This window comes from Crotalus tigris, unplaced genomic scaffold (assembly GCF_016545835.1).
Source record: "Crotalus tigris isolate CLP2741 ecotype Arizona unplaced genomic scaffold, ASM1654583v1 scf7180000017853.129334, whole genome shotgun sequence".
In the NCBI taxonomy this organism is placed as follows: domain Eukaryota; kingdom Metazoa; phylum Chordata; class Lepidosauria; order Squamata; family Viperidae; genus Crotalus; species Crotalus tigris.
Genome location: NW_024096675.1, coordinates 35948 through 54638, shown reverse-complemented (window position 1 = coordinate 54638; position 18691 = coordinate 35948). Strand labels below are relative to the sequence as shown.

General features: G+C 36.7%; 1 protein-coding gene across 5 annotated transcripts in view; it reads right to left on the bottom strand.

Moving 5' to 3' along the window:
* Positions 1 to 18341, bottom strand: part of TENT2 (terminal nucleotidyltransferase 2) — a 36066-nt gene extending 17725 nt beyond the window's left edge. The window contains exons 1-11 of one of the 5 annotated variants that reach the window (XM_039343447.1): positions 18167 to 18339; positions 17519 to 17634; positions 14779 to 14943; positions 13776 to 13892; positions 10102 to 10351; positions 8991 to 9105; positions 8798 to 8889; positions 7363 to 7429; positions 6028 to 6097; positions 3553 to 3629; positions 2297 to 2425 (exon numbers count right to left, since the gene is read on the bottom strand). In XM_039343447.1, the coding sequence (XP_039199381.1) occupies positions 2297 to 2425; positions 3553 to 3629; positions 6028 to 6097; positions 7363 to 7429; positions 8798 to 8889; positions 8991 to 9105; positions 10102 to 10351; positions 13776 to 13892; positions 14779 to 14906 (1045 nt within the window). In that variant the 5' untranslated portion in view covers positions 14907 to 14943; positions 17519 to 17634; positions 18167 to 18339. Of the gene's footprint in view, positions 1 to 2296; positions 2426 to 3552; positions 3630 to 6027; positions 6098 to 7362; positions 7430 to 8797; positions 8890 to 8990; positions 9106 to 10101; positions 10352 to 13775; positions 13893 to 14778; positions 14944 to 17518; positions 17635 to 17759 lie in introns of all 5 variants that reach the window. The other 4 variants (XM_039343448.1, XM_039343444.1, XM_039343445.1 and 1 more) reach the window with 4 other exon arrangements.
* Positions 18342 to 18691: the final 350 nt, after the last annotated feature.

The following is an 18691-nucleotide window of genomic DNA, read 5'->3' as shown; positions in this document are numbered from 1 at the left end:
TCTTACTTCAATGCTTATATTTATACTTAAAGAAAAAATATAATTAATTAGATTAAAGGCAAAAAATTGTGATATATTATAGTAGCCAAAACTCAGGAGTGTTATAGTAATCTTTTCTGGTTAATGATTTTATTATAAGGCAAAGGCTTTTGTGAACTTCATCAGATACATGAAATAGCTGGACTGATACCTGTATGATAACAAATATGTACTTTATAATTACTATACCACAGATAGTTCTCAAGATATGGCTATAATGGAGCCTGCCCATTACAGTCACAAGTGGTGATGCCCAATAAGTGAGATAGTATCACTCAATGACCCCATCCCTTTCTCTTTCTGATGCAACTGTTAAACAAATGTGCAGGTTAAGCAGAGCACAGAGTGCTTTAGGAGTGCAGGAGCCCCAGTTATACTTAAAATGGAGACCCAGGTCCACCTGCTTCAGGCGTCCCCCATCCCTGAGACACCTTATACTCTGTTTCCTATCGGCCCCTGCAGGCCTTTCCCTCTCCCACCAGGTTTCTGCAGGCCTTCCTCTTTCACACTGGGTCTCTGAGGCCTTTTCACCCTTTCACCAGTTACCTGCAGACCTTAGGCCTGATTCCCACCCCACTGGGCCGCAGACTTTCTCCCTAATTTACCTTTTGAAAATCTCCAGTCATTTGGGAATGGAGGGCAGGCCACACATCCCTGGCTGTGTAGCTGCCTTCTGGAAGCAACCATAATTTTCAGCGCACCCACAATTCCTTGTGGATGTGGCCAAACAGCATCCACTTCTGGGTCACTGCCATGTAGGCAAGGGCCAGGCAATTGCGGAGATGCTGAAAATGACTGGGAGGTGGCCATATGGTCCAGGTAGAACTCGCCATGGCTGATTTGCCCCTGCCATCTTGACCTGGCCAACTCGCCCTGGCTGACTCACCACATCTGACTCACTGTGGGACAATTCAACATAGAATAACTCAAGAAAGGGACCATTACAGTGGGTCTTGTCTTGCTTTTTAGGGTTTGAACCTTCTCAAGTTACAGGTATTCAAGGCTGGGGTGAGTTCCAATTCTACTTGGCCTTCTCTTGAGTTATCCCGCATTGAATTGTCGTGTGGCAGGTTGTCCTCCAGTGAGTTGTCCTGTGGCAAACTAGATGCAGAGAGTCAGCCATGGTGAAACAGCTGGGGAAAGTCAGCCCCATTCCGCCCAGGAATGAGTGGCCTGACCTCCTTCCCCATCATGAAGTCTGGAGATCTTCAAAAGGTAAATGTGCATTGGGTAACAGGCTTGTGGGGAATAGGCCAAGGCCTACAGGGAACCAGCAGTGTGGGATGGGAGGGGGAAGGCGGGGACGCTACACATCCCTGTGATCAATTGTAAGGGTGACTGCAGGGACACTGCAACAGCCGTAACTTCGAAACATAGTTCTAAGTAGCTTTTGGAGGTCATAATTTCAAACAGCCGTTAAGTGACCATTGATTATCTTGAGGACTACTTATATACTAGTATAAAGTATGGCTTAAAGTTAATGGTAATAGCTTATCACATTATAATCTCTAAGAGAAGTTTCTACAGTAATATAAATATAACTTTTTAAAAAAGAATCCCCATTTTTATTTCCCTAATGACTAATTATAATTACCATCGCTAAAATACACAACTACAAACAGAATCTGAGAATGATTAGCATAATTTCATCTTATCCTTTTTTGCAATGAGCTCAGGATCTGTGCACATATATTTTTCTTGAAATAATTTACACATAAGATCAAGCTTTTCTTGTCTGTAATAAACATTTAATGATGGTTACACTGTATATCCTCATGCATTCAGTTTTTGTTCATCATAGAATTCCTGATAAACAAAGCTTGAAACAGAAAATTACAATAATTTGTGGCAGCAATTGTTTTTTAAATATTCAAATCCATTTAAAATATAGTCAGTTAGCAGAACGTTAAAATAGTTCATGTTAACTATTAAAGTTTAGCAGTTAATATTAATGTTAGCAGTTAATAAAGCAATGTTAATGACTGATTTTTAAAATTTTGTTCTCTACTGTATTTACAAAACAGCAAGAACTGTTTATATTACAGACTGTTTCAGTATTTTTCATAAATATGCATGTTTCCCAGAGAAGAACGTTCATACATCAAAAACATGGCATAAGTGAAAGAAGTAAAAGCAAAAGCAAGTATTTTATCTAGAGACATTGCTAGCAGTTTCTTAACAACTGATTCTAAGAAGACAATTTGACAAGTGTTATATTCAGGGCAAAAATCATTTGAAAAGTTCACCAAGTACTTACTTTGTAAATAGTGCAAAACCATCAACACAAGACTATAGCTGTTTAAAGTGCCTCGGCTAGCATCATTTATACCATGAAAGCTTGCCCATTTTTTTACAACCAGCGCTAATGGACGTACTCGGTTCTCAACTATAAACAAGAAATAAAATTTTGACAGACAGAACACTTACATGGTTATTCAATGGACATATACAGTGTAAAAGACTGACATCTCAACTAGAGTACATATTCATGTATCATTACTAGGGTTGTGTATACTAACAGATTTTTTTTTAAAATAGTTTTGCCCTTACTTATTACACTTGAAATTCTTCCTATCTATGAGAATCTATTCCTTTTATCATTAACATTTTTCATAGCTTCACCTCTAAATACTTTTCCTTAACTAAAGGTTTGTTGTTGTTGTTCAGTCACTGTCATGTCCGACTCTTTGCAACCTCATAGACCATAGCATGCCAGCCCCCCCCCATCCTCCACTGTCTCCCATAGTCTGCTCAAACACACGTCTGCTGCGTCAATGACACTATCTAATCATCTCATCGTCTGCTGTCCCCTTCTCCTTTTGCCTTCAATCTTTCCAACATCAGTGTCTTTTCCAATGAATCCTCTCTTCTCATTTGGCAGCCAAAGTATTTGAGCTAAAACAGCTAAAACCCAAAATCTCTCACAGGAAATTTTATTTATCCAGAAACAAACCTTTTTTTGCCATCCCCTAATACTACTTAAATTTAGGAATTATGAGCATTTTGGGACAAAAAAAAAAATCTGTTATATTACCTGCCACATTCTGCTATTCTAGTCCTTACAACCATTCATTTAGCAACCGTTCAGTTACAATGGTAGTAAAAAAAGTGACTTACAACAGTCTCACACTTATGACTGCCACAGCGTCCCTGCAGTCACATGATCAAAATTTGGGCACTTGATAATTGCCATGTATTTATGATGGTTGCAGCTTCCTGGGGTCATGTGATCACTATTTGTGATTTTCCCAGGGGAATTCCGACAAGCAAAGTCAATGGGAGAAGTCATGATTTACTAAACGAATGGTTGTAAGTTTGAGGACTACCTGTATCAGAATTCTGACGTGTTTTTTACAACCATCATCATGTTTGCTTGGTTTTTCAGTACAATGGTTTCTCTCAAGTTTGCATGTATGGCCCCAAACATCTTAGGTACTGAGTATCCTCAGTTTTCAAAGAAAGTAAGGATACCAAAAGGAATCCAGTCCATGATACAATCAATAAACTACTTACTGTATGCATAGGTTCTCAGAAGGAATGTATTTCTTATTCCTGCAACATTGTTTACATTCAAGTCAAAATCTACACAGCTAGGAGAAAAATCAAATTTAATTTGCACCAGTACTTATATAAACAAATCCAAATTAAATTACATTAAAAACAATGATGGAAAAACCTCATTTTCAAGATAATTCTCCGTAGTAAAATAACAATACCTTTTGTATGTGTGTACATATACACAAAATAAAGATAGTCTTTTCAACATTTGGCAACCCAAAAACCCTCTAATTCTTTGGCATGCTCCCTGTACTGCCTATTTGGAGTTGAGCAACAACTTCCATATATTTATTAGGATGTTAGATTTTCCCACTTCACTAGGAATGACATTTTCTTTCAAGCACTTGGACAGGGATGCCCCCATGTTGGAAAAAGCATAGTATTGGAAAGCCTGGCATTCCAAAGGCAAATCAAAAAATCAGTGTTTTGTCCACTTAAGTGTATCTTTGCATTCCCTTTTTGGTCAACATCATTATTTGATTATGTACACAAGCATAATGGAGAAAAAATATATCATGAAGTCCTCCATTCATGTCCAGTTGCAAAACACTGTATTTTAGGTATTGAAGTAAGTGACTATTTCTGTAAGCACGTGGGGTCTATAGTAAAATTAGCATGTGTGGCAGCCTATCTTAGATACTCTTTGTTCTGCCTATGAATTCTAGACTGCACAATTGGACCACTGATACTGAGTGGTAAACGAAATGCACTTGGCTTTTGCTCAAAGGCACTATAGCTTTAAATGTGCTACTGCTGAGAACAAGCAACAATTAAGTGTTGCTCCTTAAGAAGCCATTTATTGAAGCAGACACATCATTTATCAAGGTCTTGGGAAAACAGATTCTAATGAATTGTAGAAGAGCTTGAACAACTGAATATAATTAAAGTGAGTGCAATGCATTGATCGTAGTTGCTAATCAAACCTTTTGAGAAATAGCAAGTTATAAGAAAGATACAAAATCTGCTAGTGAGACTATCAGGAAATCCTGCAAACTCTGAAATAGCCAAAATGTTCAATACGCTCAGTGTATTGTTCTGCTGATAATTTGGCCAAGCCTGTAAACTCCTGAGCAACAGCAGGAAAAACATTTAATTGGTAAAATGATCATAGACACAGATATACTGGGGAATAGGTGTGGTAGCACAATCTCTTCCTTATTCACACAAGCAGCCAGGACTCACCAAATATAAATACATGATATTAAAATAATTGATAATGGAAAGATATATACCAATTCTTTGCTCTCCAAAACCGAAATGGTGACCTTTCAAGTCATTTTCTATAGTCCATCAATTCTCCACTACCCAAAAAACCAAGGTGCTGACTGCCACACATAGGCTGAAATACAGAAAAGATCAGCCTAGCAGCAATGGTCTCTGGGCTTGTCTCAGGGACTGGCTGACCAGGTTATGCATCCAGCACCCTAAAGCTTTCTTGCTACATAGTTTCCCTCTCTAGTCTGCTCTCACTGTACAGGACAGTGTATTTCTGGCCATGATACTGGGTTAGTGGGAATTAGTAGTAGGTGGAAGGCCACAAGTTCCCCATTTTTTTTTAATTCTGTTAAAACAGTAAATGGAATTAGCTTTATTGTTTGAACTAGATCAGACGTGTCAAACACAAGGCCCAGGGCCCAGATGCGGCCCGCAAAATGGTTTCATATGGCCCACAAAGCCATCCTGGAAACAGTGAGAGAACAGCCCCCGCTGCCTTGGCCCTGGCCTAGGCCAGCCGGGAGCCAATGTACAATTTTGTGGTGGCCGTCTATGCTGAAACACATTCAGTCTTAGCTCCACAAGGCTGTCTAGAAACAGCGAGGAACCAGACCCTGCCGCGTCAGCCCTGCCCTCTGGGTGCATGCTGGGGAAGTGTCACCCTTTGTGAGGAATGAAGAAATGGACCATGCCTTGGCGCTTGCCCCAGTCCCACTCCCTTCTGCCAGATACCCTCAGATCTTCCCACTCCTGCCCAGGCCCCCACAGGCACCCTTGATGCAAACGATGTAGAGCTGGCCATGCCCACCCAGTAGGCCACATCCACTCCATCCACGCCCACCCAGTAGGCCGCACCCACCCTGACCACACCCACCTGGCCCCCCGAGGGCAACTGCAATGCTGATGCAACCCTCAATGAAATTGAGTTTGACACCCCTGAACTAGATCAATCATTACAACTTCAGCCACTTCTCTACTAATAAAAGCATGTACAGAGATAAAATATCAGAAAAAAGTATATTTAAACTTCACTGAAATAATTGAATAGCGCTATTCACTGTAATATTTGTAAGTGATTGTCACCATTACTGTACCAATGAGAAAACAAATGGCAGATGGATAGAAAACTCTAAGAAACATGTCCCATACTAGTAAGCTCACCCTGTCTAAATGGTAATATATGAAAAAAAAATAATGGTAATTGCAGTTACTTGCCTGACTTTATCCCTGAACTTTACTATTGGCACTTTCGCTCGGATCAGTTGAGGTCTCTCAATGTAGCCTGCTATAAAGAAAACAAAAAAAACCTCCTGTAACATCTAATATAAATGCTATTTTGCAGCAGTAAATTTATCAGAACATATTTCCTATACAGTTTCATGTTGCTCAGATGTAATTAAATAAATAGATAAAATCTAATTAGTGATTTTATTGCACAGAACTTCTTAGGCCATGCTACATCATTTCTGGCAGGATTTTTATTCAATTTATAGAGATTTTCTATATGAACAGATGACTCCCTTTCAGCTGACATTCAGTTTGATTGCTGGATTATGTGTCATCAAATCATTGAATCTTAGTCACCAAATAGATATTTTCCTGACTGAGTATTAAAAGGAAACTTGAAATTATATTCTGTTGCTAGACCTTTGTATCTTTAGATATTGTGGGTTGCTGCTATTGTATTTTACTGACTAGGGTTCTTAACTTAATCATTATTGTAATTGTTATAATTGTATGCTTTTTGATTATCAAAGAATATATCATTGAAGCAGGATAGAAATATCAATAAATAAATATAGCAAATTAACTTTGCAGAATTGGATTGCTTATATTTTAAAAAATATTCAGAAGTGCTTCAGACTATCCATCTAATTTAGAAACTGCCAATTTCCTCACAGAGAGACTCTGTACAGTGTACAAGTGTGTGTGTGTCTGTGTGTACAAATAACTTTGTGAGAGCTCAGTGCATCCCTGCTATTCATAAAAACATGATTTTGTACAGGGTTCTGCCTTAAGAGACAATGTAAATACATGTTACTTTAATGACTCAATTCATTAAGACAGCATCGCCTTCTCTCTGGAACTGACATAAAAAAAGAGATTGTCTGCTTTAATGAACAGAAAAAATGTGATGATCTTATGTAAGCTCCAAAACATGTCTTTGGGATTGTACCTGAAATGGGCAGAGTTTAAAAACTTGTTTTAGCTTGAAATTTCATTTACTAAAACACCAGAAAATTAATCTGCATATTATCCTATCGTAATATCTACCACTTACTTTGGCTGTAAGGCATTGTATTCTACTTCCCTAGAAATATAACATACAAATTTTCATCAAAAATATGTTTTCTTGAAATGTTCTTAAATTGTAAAATACATGCTACTGACAACACACACACACACACACACACACACACACACACAAGAAATATATTTCGAATTCAAATAAGGGTCATTAACTCAAGAATACATTGAGTGTATTTCTGTTAATGAAAACTATAAACAAATTAACAATATTCATTTCACTAAACATAGTCTAGAACTTACAAAGCTTCCTACAGAAGTGTTTTTGGAGAACACTGAGTATGTGTCTTGCTTCAGTCTTCTGATTCATCTGAAATAAATTAATCACTAATGTTTTAATGATGTTTAATAATGTTTGAAGATGGAATTATTTGGACATGTAGTTTCTGAAGTGGAAACATTTTATCAAATGAATGCATAAAATGAGAAAGAAAAGGAGTAAACCCACAAGAAGAAAGCCCTTTGTTCATTACAGGATAGCAGGAACAAGCTCAGATGTCCAAGGCTTAGAGCAGCCCATGTGCTAAAGCTCAGCTACTATACCAGCGGTATTTCTTCCATCATGTGAAGTCCCAAGGAAATTTAGAACTATGGGCAATACATTTAGAATTCCCAACACACACGCAATAATTTCATGTATCAAAATATAGAAGCTTATAAAAGTGAGTCATTCAAGAAAGGTAATTTCTGCCACATTCAATTGTATTGGGATTACAGCAATTGTTTAGAGCAACAGTAAATAGAGAATAGGGCTCAATTCTTCCAAGCATTTCATTTTGTTAATAATAGTATCAATGTCTCCGTCAAAATAAGGCTAATGACTATATAAATCATTTAAGTGGTATTTCAGTCTCCTCCCAAATTTGCTTCCAACTATTAGTCACACTCACACACTATTTCAAAAATCCAAACAACAAAACAGACAAATGGAATTAAATCAGAACCAGTAGTTAGGCAGTAGTTCTTAGCATATGAACTGAATTCTCTATATGATGTGTATTTGCATAATTATTGTTTCAAAAGTCACTTATTAGTGGCTTTTACTACTGATGTAAAATGCCTTCTAAAAATGTTATTAAAACTAATGTAGCATGTAATGCAGCAAGCCACCCTTTTAACTTAAAGTGATTTCTTTCAAATTATCTGGTGGGGTTTTATTTTCCATTTTTGCAAGGACACAGCTTCTTTAAAATTGCAAAGCTCACCCCACTAATTGTCTTATTTTTGTTACAGAAAAAACTGCACGAAGGATGTGTCCTTCTTGTGATCTTAAAAAAGTTATGGCTGTAATAGGCAGTTCTCTATTTTTCTTAGATGGAAAAGTATTTCCATTAGGTAAACAAGAAAATTTATACAAATCATGCAAGCATAACTATGGAGAATTCTTATACTGTATATCCAATAAAGACAGGGTAATACATTACATTATATTATATTAACATTGCTTTTATTTTTCTATTTTATTGCCCAAAATGTTACATGGAAATATTAGAATACTCATTTGAATGAATAGCTATTTTCAATGAATAATTTGCACACGCTCAACTTGCACCTTATTGCTAAATTTGATTTTTTTAAAAACTAGTTTTACTTGTTGTTCTATATTTATCTCCCTTTCAGTACTCTCTCTTTAAAAAAACATATGGATATTGAGATTTAATATTTTTCCTGTACTTACTGGCTCCTCTTTAACCACTAGGCACAAATCACCATCACTGCTACGAGTACCAAATCCATTCAATGAAGATCCAACCAAAAATAGCCTACTATCTGCAAGGCAAAAATAATTTAAAAATTGTGTTCTTTTTTGAAAGAACTCAAACACCAAAAATCTAAGTACGGAATAATAAATATACAGAATTATAACATACTTGGAAAGATCTGCTGAATTTCCCTTTGGAGTTGAGTACGGCAAAGCTCTTTTTTGTTCAAGTCATAGGTTTGTTGTTGACATGCTTGAAATAACTCCAGTACTTGCTGACTTAACTTTATGAATAAAAAATATAAAACTTATATTTAATATAAAATATTAATCCATGTTTTTTTTAATTCTTATTGAACATAGACCTTTTTAGGATAAAAAGTCATCAATCCCACATTGTTTATCTAGTTCATACTAGATCTGTCTGCAAATAACAAATTATCTAGATCCTGATGAGTGAGATTGATTATTTCAAGTCTATGAAGTTAAGCAGCACAAGAAACAATTATTCTTGGAAGTTGGAGACAGTCAAAAGCAAATTGGATTTTGTTTTAACTGAATACTCATTTTGGATAATCTGGTAGATTTACCTTTAAAATTACTGCTATACAGCAATAAGTAGTGGAAAACCTTTGCTACTGTAATAGTTCTTAGCCTGGATGACAAGATTAATGCAGCATGAAACACAGCCTCCTTCCTCCCACTTTGATTAGGACTGGAGGCAGTGTTTAATCTACTGAAGGGGACAAAAAGCTTCTGTAGGAAGACAGTATATATTTTTTTAATTTTCAAGTTTCTAATTTAAAGAAAATGCATTTTCTCTTCTACATCTATAGAAATGTGGAGTTTCTATAAACTGATTCATAATTGTAAGAAGAAGTAATAATAATAATAATAATAATAATAATAATAACAACAACAACAATAATAAAGTTGGAAGGGACCTTGGAGGTCATCGAGTCCAACCCCCTGCTCAGGCAGGAAACCCTACACCATTTCGGACAAATGGCTATCCAGTCTCTTCTTAAAAACTTCCAGTGTTGGAGCATTCACTGCTTTTGGAGGCAGGTTGTTCCATTGGTTAATTTTCTAACTGTCAGGAAGTTTCTCCTTAGTTCTAGGTTGCTTCTCTCCTTGATTAGTTTCCATCCGTTGCTTCTTGTCCTACTCTCAGGGGCTTTGGAGAATGGCTTGACTCCCTCTTCTTCAAGCCAACCTGAGACTTTGTGCTTATAACACTTATTTTGTAATATTATAAACAATATTCTTTTCAATCTTACCTTATCTTTGGCTACAGGAAGTGTAGCTTCTATAGCATTATTAAAGGAAGGTTCTTGTAATGGTGGCACACATCCTGTTAAATCTGAGATGTAATGTGCTTGAAATAATGGCGAAGAAATTGATCCAGAGAATGAATATCTATGATCTTCTATTAAAGGCACTAATTGGTTAGCTGAAGTTAATTCACGATGAGGTGAATGAAATCGCTGACGCTTTACTTCATAAGGAACATCCTCTTCTTTCAACCTCCTAAAAACATAAAAGATATGATTATTCCAGTTTTCCACTTAAAATATACAACAAAAACCTCAATTGTAAATACTTCTGATTAACGTGAATATTCCAACAAAACTGTGCATTATGCTTTATAAGGATTTGCCAAATTCTTTTAAACAGAAAACCCAATTGTGCCCCATGGAAAACAGTGCTAGATTAAATACATACAAGTTTTGTTACTGAAAGTTTGATCTGATGAAGACAATCTTACACAAACCATACTGTTTTTGAAATACTCCTTGTCCAAGAGAATAAGTTCACATTTTATAAAGTGTACTTTAGTGAGAAATTGTGTCCAATGTGTACCCAGTGATAAGGGTGATAAGAAAGATAGAACAGATGGAAAAACTTACCACAACAGCCATTCAAAATGTAGAAAGTGTCTGTGTAGGTTTAGATTGTACAGACAGTAAAGTGTTTGATCTGGGCAAAAAAGAACCTCTATTTCATTTCACAATATTTATATATGAAAGCAACAATTGTGTATTACAAAACATCTTGCTTTCAACAGCCTCAGTAAGTTTGACATGATTTTATTATTTTTAAACTACAATATTCACAATAAGCAACACACTTGTTTAATACTAATCAAGCAAGTATCTTGTTAATTATGAATGCTGTGGTCTGAAAATAAAGATTCACATACTTTCAATTCCAGAAATACTGAGAAACATTCCTGCCACTCATACAGGATATCTTGCCATTATTTTTTAAACAAAGCAGCAGTCACCGCATACAAGATAAGTTTTATGCCCATACAAAGATTTCAGTGGATGCTTCTCTTTGAAAAAAAGCTTATTTGATGTGACGCTAGGAGACAAAGCAGTAGCCCACAAATAAATCATAATAACCATTAGGCCTCTAGTGAGATTACAAGGATTACTTATCAGAAAAAGTGAAAATGCACCAATGTTATGTAAAAGGAATACTCCCCTGAAAATAGATGATCAGTAATTTAAGGTGATCTTTAGTGAAATTTCAGAGCAAGAATATTATGGATCATGTCTATTTAGTACAGACATGTCAAACACACGGCCCGGGGGCCAGATGCGGCCCGTGAAGTGGTTTCATGTGGCCCGCGAAGCTATCCTGGAAACAATGAGGAAATGGCCCCCTCTGCCTTAGCCCTGGCCCAGGCCAGCTGGGAGCCAATGTACAATTTTGTGGTGGCCATCTATGCATTCAATCTTAGCTCCACAAGGCTGTCTGAAAACAGCAAGGAACCAGGAGAATCTTGAGCAGCTGCCTTGAGGAAGTGGGGCTGGGCTTCGTGCTGTGGGTGCTCAAGGGCCAGGCTGGGCACTTGACCTCTGCTGCCCAGGGCTCTGGGTAGCCCGCACCAGCATCCAGCCCCCCCCCGGCATGGTCTGAGAGGAACAGTGAGGCTCCTCCATTGGACCATGCCTTGGCACTTACCCTGGTCCCATGCCCTTCTGCCAGAGACCCTCAGATCTGTCCCACTCCTGCCCAGGCCCCCACAGGCACCCTTGACGTGAATGATGTGGAGCTGGCCACACCCACCCAGTAGGCCACACTCACTGCATCCATGCCCACCCAGTAGGCTGCACCCACCCTGGCCACACTCACCTGGCCCCGAGGGCAACCACAATGCTGATGCGGCCCTCAATGAAATTGAGTTTGACACCCCTGATTTAGTAGCAGATAAAAATGCTAGTGCTCTACAATCCCTGATACAAAGCAAAGAACAGATTTGCAGCCAAGTGAATGTTCAGGTGTTTGGCTTTCTTGGCATTCAAATGGCCAATTAAAAGCTAAATGAATCCTTGGAAAAAATATTCTGGATATCTCACAGTGGTAACAATCAAATCATTCAGTTACTTAATTTGAATGCCATGTACATGTTGCTGATAATGTAACAGATAAAGCACAAGCATTTGAGAAACATAAAGATACTTTTTAAACACTGTAGCAAGAAAAATATTTTTAATTAGCTACATTTTGAATACAAGCTGATAAATCGAAGCCAAAGTTTTCTTTTCTCAGCTTTTTGATGAAAGTATCAAGTTTAGATACAAACTGCACTTTAACCTACATTATGTTCTAAATATTTCCTTTTGCTATTACTATCATCCAAATTAGACAAAAATATAGGCTGTATTATATAATTTGAAGCTGTTATCTTACTAATACACATTTAAAAAAAAAAAAACCACACACAGGTTCCTCTTATACAGTTTGGCTGATGTATTTCCCACAGTATAATAAGTGATTAACCACTTTTGACTTGTGGTTTTGGGAAGTTGATACTCTTTTCCTGACATTTTTGATATTGTAAGTAGAAAGACAAGAAACACAAAGCAAGCCACACATACTGTATACAGCCATTTGAAAAATAAATCCCATTCAGACGGAAACATATAACAATGAGGAAAATCTCCAGATTTTGAACATGAGAGACCTCCATTATCCAGTAAAGTAAGCACCAAGTTAAAAATAAAGCAGGCTTGGATTTAGTGTTTGTTTTCTAAAAATGGAAGGACTTTCTATTTGGAGATAGCTTCAGAGCCATCAAAACTTTTTTACAAATGGAATGGAAAAACATTTAATCAATTTACCACCACTCTTCCCTGTAACTAACCTAGATTCCCTATGTACTTTGAATATCCAAGAACACATTCAGAACAGTGAGGATGTTAAGTCCAAGGAATGCAGGGGAAGAAAAAAATTCTCACAGCAGAATCGTTCTGTGATAAAACTCCATTTACACTGGATCTAGTTCAGTAACATCATATCTAAGTCCCAGTGTGCGCTGAGTCTCTAAACTTTTCTAAACTTTTTTCTGAACTTTTTTTAGCTCAGTAAATTCAGAAAATTTCCATTGCTATTTGTATTCAAACATTTTAAAATTTACTTCTAGCTAGAAGTAAATTTGTTCTCATTTCAAAGTAACTTATATTTAATGTTTCTCTTCTGTTGTATTAAAAATGATAATTAATGTTTCACTTCTGTTGTATTAAAAATGATAATTCAGTGGCAATTTTTGGAAAGAGATTAGGATGGGCTGCCTCCAATCTTTGGAGATGGTGGAAACTCTGCAGCTTCAGGTTGTTCATCTTTAACCCAGTGTCACATGAAATGTGAGGCTCACCTTATGATATCTGCTAGTTTCAAACTTACTAGGCAATATTAATTATTTGTTCATTTCATATGACACACGCTATCGTTAATCTAAACTGGAAACTAAAATTTTCAAACTCATCACTGCCCAGCACATTTTCATACATTATTAAGCTGTTGATTTGATTTCCAAACGGGATATATACATAAATAAAAATACAATAATTTAAGTTAAAAGCAAGTACAGAACAAGCCATTGGTTCCACAACTTCTATAAATATAATAAATTCTTCCTGTCACATTTATATATCTTACTTACTTTCTGCGCCGGAATAACATAGGTGTAGGTGATCCATGCGATGGATTATCATTTTGACAGGCAAAGTGTGGTGGTGAAACAGGTGGGATGGTTGAAAGAGTACCATTCACTAGAGTTCTAAGGATATTAAAGTGCAATATTACTGCTTATGAAACTTACCAAGCTCTTAAAACCAGAACTGTATTAAAGTTGCTCTAATAATTTATTTTAATTTACTCAGTTTTATTATGCTTCTAAATCTCTAATCCATTTATTTCACGCTTTTATTATTATTTTTTCTTCTTTTGTTTTTTCATTTTCTTTTTCCATTATAGGTAGTCCTTAGCTTATGACCAGTTGCTTATTGATCATTCACATTTACAATAGCCATAGAACAGGTGCATTACAGCCCATGAAGCACTCCCTGCTGTTGATTATGGTCATGCTACCCTCCCCCCATGATCACATGACTGCATGTGCGGTACGTGGCAACTAGTCATCTTTATGACCAATTGTGGCATTGCACAATCATGTGACCACGATTCACAATGGTTTTTGCCAGCAAAAAATCCCCTTTTAAAAAGATTTGCACTTACGACTACAAGGTTCACTTAATGGCCACTGCAAAAAAGATCATAATATCACTTCCAGTCATGTGGATACCTCGACTTACAACTCTAGTGACTTACAATCGGATTTCCCTACTTGTAAAATGCTTGCTAGATGAACAAACATTATTTGCACACACATATTCAGTGAAACTGTTATTTAAATAATTAACACATCAGTATCTACCCTAGAATTACAAGTATTAACTATTTTATAAAAGAATCAGAAACTATTTAAACTGCTTACACAACTTTGTCTTCTAATGCAGTTTTTAAAACAGACAAATATACATATATATAAAATTACTTCTCTATAATGATTTGCATTTTCAACATTTCAAGATGTGCTACCCCACATGATTTGTTCTGAAAATGTACATCTGATAAACTTCGTATTAAAATGATACCAAACTTACGTTGTACTCCGAAATGGCTGAGGAAAGACAACTGGAGGTACATTTACTGGAAGATTAATGAAGAGATTATATCGTTGGTGTTCTAGTGGAAAAGGTGGACGACTCAAAGTGGAAGAATTTGGGAACATGCTCTTCTGTGCTATAAGTGAACATGTATTCTTCTACCTATATAAATTTTAAATGAAACTGAAGTAAAAAAACTCTATTCATAATTACTATAAAGTGATATGATTTTTGACAAATATATTCTCAAAACATTTACATTAATATTTAGCAAAAAAAGTGTACATAATATTCACCATTTTTGGTATTAATACTTCTATTAACATGTATGGTATAATATTGTATTATATAATTATACAGTTATATAATATTGCATATTTTATAACTTATTAATATTGAAATACTTTTGTATTATATTTGTATGAAGTCAAAGCAGACCCCCTTTATTATAGTTTATATACAATCCCTTCAGTGATAATATCCCTTTAGTAAGCTGCATTTCTATTTTTCATAGATATCCAGAATAATAATACCAAAAATAAAAGGACTACTTAAAGAATTGCAACTATATTAGTCTCTAACTGATTACAAAATAGACATCAAACTACTATAGAAATTGAGAAAATAGCATATGGTAATCAATATGATCAAGCAAGATCTTAAATATATTTTCATTCAGTTCTTTAGCACATGCATGTATCAGAAACACAATCAAAAATAATCTGCACTGCATACAAAAGAAATCTGTAATGAAGTTGATATTATTTATTTATTCTACCAATTTATATGGCTGCCCATTTACTATATAGCTCAAGGCAGTTGCCAAAAAATTAAAAATAAGCAATAAACCAAACAGTTAAAATATACTGCACTGAAAATAGTTCATACAAACAATATATGTTATCCAGAACTTTAATAGACTACAGGTAATCTTCGATGTAGGATAACTGGGACCAGAATTCCTGTTCCTAAGAAAGGTGGTTTTATGTGAATTGTTCCCAATTTTATGATCTTTTTTTTTGACAGTTAAATGAAGCACTGCAATTGTTAAGCAAATTCAGCTCCCCCCCCCTTTGTTATCAGAAGCCGGTTGGGAAGATTGCAAATGATAATCATATGACCGAAGGATGCTGCAACCATTGTAAATACATGCTGGTTGCCAAGCATCCGAATTTTGGTTACATGACCATGGGGATGCTGCGACAATCATCAAATACATGACTGTGGGGATGCTGCGACCAGCCATAAGTCACTTTTTCCAGTGTCAATATAACTTTGAAAAACTAATATTTGTAAGTTAAGGACTGCTCACAAAAACTCAAACATGGCAGAGAAGCAAGAGCCTTTCCTATTGCTTGTCTTCCAGCAGCCTGGCAATTTCAGCATTACATTGAAGAATCATTAACAGGATTGCCTTCATGGATCTGTCTTATTCTGAGATACAACTCCCACCAGCCCAATGTTGCATGGCCAATAGCAGGGATACCAGGTGTAAAACAAGATGACCATATGCTATATGTCATTGATTTAATATCTTTGAACTTTTAACAGCTGATTATAATTTCTACCATGATGAGGGAAAGGAGGTATGTATTTATTTTCACTACCTTTTCTGGAACTTGTAGTGCTAACAGCTTTGCAAATAATTTGCATTTGCATGCTTGCCGACCCACTCACCGTACACAAATGGCTAAATGAAGTAATGCTTCCCTTTGGTAACTGTTCTCATTTGATTCATCTTCAATAAAGCTTATTCTAAGAAAGGGGTGTCAAACTGCCAACCCGTGGGCTGGTTGCATCATACCTTGCCCACCCCAGCTCTGGCAATGCAAAAAAAGTCACGTACATCGCAACACATCACACGATGCGGCAAGTTTGACATCCATGTTCTAAGATGATGGACATTAAGGCCATTAGTTTGGCAATTTGCCAGCTCAAGAAAGAGTAGAAATGACTTCCAATATATTTCTGATCATAACATCTCAAAATAATCAAAATTATCAAGGGGTTGCCGCAATTATGCAGGAACATCACTTATTCTATAAGTTTAAAAATGACAAAGGAAATGTGATGAGATTCATATATTTGTATATAGTGTAAAAACACTTACCCAACCCATGTTCTCAAGGTGTCCTGACTTCAATTTCCATAATCCCAGATTAGCTAACAAATAGTCAAGCTGTTAGGGAATTACAGGAACTGAAATCCCCTGAAGTTTGCTAGTTTGACGGACAATGGATTAGAAAAGGGGAGCATATTTTTATTCTCTTTTATAGCATTTGAAATTTATCAAACAATTGTCAGACAAAAAGAAATATTTAATTACATAACACATACTGAAATTATTGAATTTGTTATAAATTTGTTGATAGTTAACAATTCAGAAAACTTTAAAATCAAATTTTACAAACTGATAGGAGATGAACTGTGGAGAAGTTCATAAGAATAAAGCCTTCTTATGCAGTTGCATACAACTGAGGTTAAAAACAATAAATACACTAATACTCTTCCTTACCAGATACCATTACTATAAATGACTTTTCCCAAATCACTTTGATTTCATTTTACTGACATTTACTGTTGGGATATATCAACAGTATTTTTAATTTTTTTCTTAAGTAAAAATTGCTTATATTTTCTTATAGATTTCCATTAACATCCAGAAGAACCAAATCTTTCCAAATGAGACATCCTCAGAAATAAATAAACCAAAAATGCAGGAGAAGCTAGTAGATACCCTTTTTGCACTAATTCATCAAAGATGCAGCACACCAACTTTCAGGAGTTTCCAAGTATTGGCTTGGCAAAGCATTCACCTTCACCTTCCAATCTTTCTTGGATTAAAGAATCAGTCTGCAAAGTTAGAAAGAGTTTCTTCAGGTGAGGTTGAAATATACCTCCATCTCCTTTTAAGACAATCTAGAAGTAATTGCCAAACTGTAAAGACGACATAACCTATGTATAGGAGAATACTGTACCTGAAAGGAAAGTATCGTTTATACCCAAACCACCATGAATTGACGTGTGACTTGTTATTCCTAATAATAACAATAAGTGGTGTAGGGCACCGAGAATTGCCAAGGCATCATAACCCCCGACTCTCGTGAAGATCCCCACTTCTGAGGCTGGTTTTCTCCAGATTTCTCTCTTCCCAGATGCCCCGCCGAAAGTTACTCGCCTTGGCAGGGACCCTAGGGCATCCTAACCAATGGCCTAGAAACAAGCTCTCTTGCCTTTTCTTAAAAGCCCTCCAGGCCCAAGAGTCCGCTCGCTTGAAAAGGAAGACCCAGCAGGATCCCCGCTCGGCCAAGAAGAAGCCCAAGAGGCGCTCTCTTCATCTCTTCCGCTCCGGGCTACAACCTGCGCGAAGGTTGCTTTAACTTACTCCGACGAGGGCGTAGAATTCAGGAGGGCAAAAGGAGCGGCTGAGGGTCGAGGCCCACCGCTTTCCGAGGCCAACCGCCTATTCTGTTTTCTTCCCTTCCTTTCTGGAGAGAAAGAGAAAGGCAGGTAGAATTCGCCGGAAGTAAACCGGAAATTCCTTAAACAAGACCATCTCTATGGCTGAGGCTTTGGTCTACCCCGGATCCAAAGCGCTCCGACCGGAAGTGCTCCAAAGCCCCCACGCTTATGCTCAGCCTCGGTAACCTCCCTCCCCGCTCTTCGCAATTATTTGACATACGATTCTACGCATGCGCCTTTGGTCCCTTGTTCAAGCACTGGGATCGGACTGCTGAGGCGGTTGTACCCTCCCGGTTCCTGGAGAATGATTTCTCTTGACTTGCCTTACAAGAGATTAGCATGAGTTTCCATCTAAATAACTATCGTTTGGGAGCGACATAAAGACCCACTACTCTGATAGAATAAACTAGTTCTTGAAGATACAGATTACAATTGTCATTGGGCAGAA